Consider the following 5699-nt stretch of genomic DNA (forward strand, 5'->3'; position numbering starts at 1 on the left):
GCCCCGCCCCTGGCCTCAGTCCAGCCTTGCCCCCTCTTGCCGGCACCCGACCGAGCTGGATGTGGGGCCCGGCTCGTCGCCCCTCGTGAAGACCCCCGGGGTCGCTTGGGCCCCATGAGCGGTGCCTCTCCTTCTCCTGGGAGGGGGCTGGAGGCTGGGGCTGATCGCCGAGGGTGAAAGTTGGTTCGGAACCTTCCTGCTGTTGGTTCAGATCCCTCCTGGTAGCTTTCCAGATGTGAGTTGTTGAAACCGTCAGCCTGTTTCTGCACATTTGCAAGAAAATTAAATGCAAAATGAAACGAAGCATGGCTCTCCCTCTCAGGCAAGCAGAGCAAGTTATATTAAATATTATTATTACAGAGAAGTTGAAGCGCAGTCATACTACCTACTCTGAAGTCATTTCGCTCTGTTTTCTTCCCTGGAGACACCACATTATGGCGGGTTGTTCATCCTCCATGTTAGCCCCTAACCCTAGAAATATCCATTGAACCGGTATATTTAGTAACTCAGAGGAATGAATTCATTCACATAAGAGCCCTGGGATCCAAGAGGTTAATTTCTTTACCTCCAACTGGCTTTCTTTCAGCTTCTTGGGCTTCTTGGCAATCAAAAGAAGCCCTTTACGGGGTAGGGAAATGAAATTTCACTTAGTGTAGTCTGATGGGCAGAAAGAAAACTGTGGGGTTTATCATCAAATATACAAGACTTTCCGTGGGTGGGAAAAGCAGATTCCCTTGGATTTATTCATGGCATTTTTGGCTTAGCTTTCTGCTCCCAACTTTCATGGTAAGCTCCTGATTAGCTCTGAGAAGCCTCGAACTCCCAAACCTGCTTGCACCCAACAATGTTCAGGAACCGTTTGCTAAACGGAGCCTGTGGCAGTTAGCACCTTCTGGAAAGTGGTTTCCTACCCCCATGACTGATCCTTGTCCCCATGTGCAGCAAATGCTTGGATCTAGAAGAGTCAGCGTGTGGTTTCACAACTGCCAAGCCTGACTAGATGTCGCAAGGATGCCAAAGGTTAACAGTCCCCTGAAGGGCCTGAGGCATGTTAAACCTTAACCTGTGTTGGCCAAGCACACTCTGTTGGCCAGCCCTCCCACTGCACTCCTCTGACATTCTGTTCTCAGCCAAGGGTCCGCACTTCTCCTCAGGGTGCACATCTGGAGGACAAATCGCATAGGCTGAAGCCTTTGCAAGAGGCAGGGGGCGTACTCTGACTTATCCCAGAGAACTCTAGAATGAATGCTCCTTAGAGTGTGGCCAGTGGCTTGCAGACTCCATACCCCAGCTGTTTTCATATTAGACTGTGCAAGGACAGCCACTGTACAGAGGTTCACTGCCTTCTGAAAAGAATGCTGAGGGTTGTGAGTTGGCTCCCTTGGCATTCCAGAAGGCTGAGGCCCTTCAAGTGGAACTGGCTGTGTTGAAGCTCTGGCTGCAGGCGCTGGACATTCCAGAGGTGGTGACCACCTCTCCAGACTGGTCAGGTCGCCAAGGCAGAGTCCTCCCTCTCCTCTATGCCAGAGGCCAACCATGCATCATTTGGGTGGAACAGTAGTGAACAAGGGTTCCCAGGTGGCGATAGTGGTAAAGAACCCGCCTGCCAATGCAGGAGATGTTAAGAGGCGTGGGTTTGATCTCTGGGTTGGGAAGATCCCTGGAGGAGGAAATGGCAACCCACTCCAGTATTCTTGACATATGTACACTACTAGTGGAAAGCTGTTGTTTAGCATAGGAAGCTCAGCTTGGTGCCCTGTGATGACTTAGAGGGGTGGGATGGAGATATATGTACATACGGCTGATTCACTTTGCTGTATAGCAGAAGCTAAACAAAACTGTAGAGCAAGTATACTGCCATAAAAAAAAGAGAAGTCCCAACAATTAATGGAAGGACTCGCTATCTCGAGTCCTAGGGTCAGGGTTGGTTGGACACACGGGCTGCTTCTCACCTTTATTTGCAGCCGAGGAAGCAGGCAGCCACCCTTATGATTAGGTCTTGGCTGCTGCTAGTGGCCTCAGCTCCCTTCTTCCTCCAGCAGAGTGTGGGTGCCAGGGTCAGAGAAATGGCTCAAGGGTCTACCAGCAGATCAGCCTCTTCCCAGTTGGCCTGGGGCCTCAGGCCTGGGTAAGGGTGTGGTTCTGGTCTACACCTGTCCCAGGGGCTGACGTGCATGGAGAGGTAACCATCTTCTCTTAGTCCCCGAAAATGAGCAGCCAGTGGAGATAAAGCCAGCCGTTAGCCCTACCTCTTAAACTCACTGGACATGAGATGGCAAAGCTGGTAGTTCAGGAGAACTGGAAGCTCAGCTCAGGACAAGCCCAGCTGGTTGAGTCTGTAGACATGCTCTCAGGTTCCTTCTTTGTTTGTTTGTTTTTTTAAAGCTTTACCAAGAGTCAAACACTTTCTGTTTATTTATTTGGCTGTGCCAGATCTTAGTTGTGGTTCGTAGGATCTTCATTGTGTCATATGGGGTCTTCAGTTGCTGCACACTGGCATGTGGGCTCAGTATTTGTGGCATGTGGGCTTAGATGCTCCATGGCATGAGGGATCCTAGTTCCCTGTCTAGGGATCAAACCTATGTCCCCTGTGTTGCAAGGCAGATTCCTAACCACTGGACCACCAGGGAAGTCCTTCTTGAATTCCTCGTTGATAAACCAAGTTCAGCACTGTGAGGACAAAGGCCAGACTTTGCCAAATACTTGAGACATCTTCATATTCAGGCTTGAAGCCTGGATCTGATGGTGCAGAAAGGAACTTCCCTTGAATGTTCTGAACAGTCTGGCTTCCTGCTTCCTCATGACCTGAACTCTGCTCTGATTGAGCCATAACAGAGTACATTAGCCCAAGCCCCTGACCCTCCTCTGTGCCTGGGACACTGTCTGCTCTGCTGTGCAGAGGAATTGCCCTAAGAAAAAGCCTAGGTTTAACCTAAGAAATAATCCAGTTGCCTGGTGAGGTGATGAGCTTTCTGTCACCAGAGGCATTTAAGTGACACCTGAGAAACTTTGTTGGGGACTTGGCCTAGATAAGGGTCTTGGACTATGCAGGAAACAGATTCTTTCCTCTCTGTGTCCTCGAGGCAGAGATGGTGCCAGGCTCTGCCCAGACAGAGATGACAAGGTCAATTTCAGCCCTCTGAGAGGCAAAAGCAGCTGGGGTATGGTGCTAAGGATCCAATTCCTCAGCCCCTCTCTACAGTGTGCATCCATGCATAGTCTTTTCAGTTGTGTTGGACTCTTTGCAACCCCATGATTGAGCCCCCCAGGTTTCTCTGTCCATGGGATTCTCCAGGCAAGAATACTGGAGTAGGTTGCCATGCCCTCCTCCAGGGGATCTTCCTGACCCGGCAGTAGAACCCAAGTCTCCTGTATCTGCTATATTGCAAGCAGATTCTTTATCCACTGAGCCACCTGGAAAGCCCTTCCTCTCCACAGAGGGCCATCTATAAAGCAGGGCCCTTGGGCTCTTAGATAGACAGATTTGCTGGGTAAGTGAGCCCAGCCTGGCCAACTGCTCCCAGTGATGACCGTGCCATCTTCCTTCCAGCCAAGACCGAGGATTGGCGTGGCCATTGGGGACCAGATCCTGGACCTCAGTGTCATCAAGCACCTCTTCACTGGGCCGATCCTCTCCAGACACCAGGATGTCTTCAATAAGGTAGAACATTGGGATGTGGCTTGCACTGGATCTCAGTGGCCATTTGTTGCAAATGCCACTAAGAAAATGGTCTTTACCTTCCATTTCTTTTCTTTTTAAAAATCTATTTATCTGTGCCAGGTCTTAGATATGGCAGGCAGGATCTTTGTTGCATAATGGGGATCTAGTTCCCTGACCAGAGATCAAATCCAGGCCCCCTGTATTGGCAGTGTGTAGTCTTGGACCACCAGAGAAGTCCCTGCCTTGCATTTCTGACAGCGGTGGTGCCTTGAGATCTCAGGGATTTTCCTTGGATAGTCAGTTATTCAGTTGTGTCCAGCTCTTTTCAATCCCATGGACTGTAGCTGGCCAGGCTCCTTTGTCCATGGGATTCTCCAGGCAAGAATACTGGAATGGGTTGCCATGCCATCCTACAGGGGATCTTCCTGGCCCAGGGATCAAACCTGGGTGTCCTGCGTTGCAGGTAGACTCCTTGGATAAGTTTGAGATTGTTATGAGATGGACAGTTTGGCAGGAGGCAGCCTTGGGACCCTGTAGGGTGAGTTCTGAGGTGAGATGACTGTCAGTCTCTCCACAGGCCTGGGCGCTCCCCAGTTGTCTCTGACATGAAGCTCTCCAATCCTCATTTTAAGACGCTTGAGTCTCTGCTTGTTCCAGGCTGAGTCTCTGCTTGTTCCAGGCTAGTGCCGGGCCCTCTGAGGGAGGGAGCCAGGAGCTCCGCTCTCTAGGTTTAAATACAGCCTAGGAGGAATGAACAGCTGGCCTCAAGTGCCCTCTGTGTTGCCACCACTTTAGAAGTCAGCCTGAAGGACAAGTACATGGGCAATGGATGTGAATGTACTTCCCTGTGAATGGTCAAATGCTCTTTTTAAAAAAATATTTATTTACTTATTTGCACAGGTCTTAGTTGCAGCACAGGGTATCTTTGTTGCTCTGTGTAGAGTCTTTGGAGCATGTGGGATCTAGTTCCCTGACCAGGGATCAAACTCAAGCCCCCTGCACTGGAAGTGCAGAATCTTAGCCACTGGAACACCAGGGAAGTCCCTGTCTAAGTGCTTTGATGTGCATCCTCTCCTTCCACGGAAGGAAGGTGATATTTATTGAGTACCTCCCTATGCGTCAGGAGTTTTACACATACCTCTCATTCAATGCTCACAATGACCCTCTGACATAGGACTGGCATCCTCATTAGATTTGATGAGGGTCTAACTTGAAACAAGACACAATTTTCCCAGGTCACATGGCTGCAAGGATTGGAGCCAGGACTGGAACTCTGGCCTTGAAAATCCACAAGTGCTTTTTAGGCTGCACCTCAGTGGCTCAGAAACCTCTTCTTAGCTTATGTGAAGGGGGTTGGTGCAAGACCCCTGCAGACTTAAGGCCTCCGCTGGAGGAACGGGCCATTTTCATTGCAGGCTGGGCCGAGCTTAACGGGGCAGCCATTCCAGAAAGCAGCTCTTGGGCTTAGCCAATTGCCTATAAGGCCATGTGGGGATGAAACCCCAATAGGAACAATGACACATCTCCTCCACTTGATGAACAAATGATGGAACTAAGAACTAAAGTCCTGAGGGTTTGAATGAACTGGAGATAAGTGACAGGGGCCCCAGAGAGCTGCTAGGCTGGCTCCTGTCAACAGGAGGGGTAGCGCAAGGTGCTTTCGCACCAGTGATCTCCTTTTCTTCTTCCCCATCTTGGTCCTAGCCAACTCTCAACAGCTTCATGGGCCTGGGTCAGGCTGCCTGGAAGGAGGCTAGAGCATTCTTGCAGAACCTGCTGTCTGCCAGCCAAGCCAGGCTCAGAGATGACGTGGAGCTTCGGCAGCGGTGAGGAGTCCGTGGTCCTTGGTGGGCAGGGATGAGGAGATCTGCCTGGGCAGAGGGGGACAGTGTGGTCATCAGGGACATTCTGAGTCATGGCCTGGCTGCTTTGGCCTCATCTGGCTCCCACCTGGGGTACATTTTGGTGGGAAGGCTCTGGGCCAACAGGAATTACTTCTCTGGCTGGACTGGGGTGTTCAGGCTATGTCTGGCCCCCT

At 50.8% G+C, this 5699-nt stretch overlaps 1 protein-coding gene across 1 annotated transcript in view; it reads left to right on the forward strand.

The window, feature by feature from the left end:
- The window catches only part of FAH (fumarylacetoacetate hydrolase (fumarylacetoacetase)), a 30882-nt gene that overhangs the window by 329 nt on the left and 24854 nt on the right, over positions 1–5699 (forward strand). The window contains exons 2-3 of the mRNA XM_010843229.1: positions 3551–3661; positions 5366–5487. Coding sequence (XP_010841531.1) covers positions 3551–3661; positions 5366–5487 — 233 coding nt within the window. The remainder of the gene's footprint in view (positions 1–3550; positions 3662–5365; positions 5488–5699) is intronic.

The sequence above is a fragment of the Bison bison genome, unplaced genomic scaffold, assembly GCF_000754665.1.
Source record: "Bison bison bison isolate TAMUID 2011002044 unplaced genomic scaffold, Bison_UMD1.0 scf7180017864181, whole genome shotgun sequence".
In the NCBI taxonomy this organism is placed as follows: Eukaryota; Metazoa; Chordata; class Mammalia; order Artiodactyla; family Bovidae; genus Bison; species Bison bison.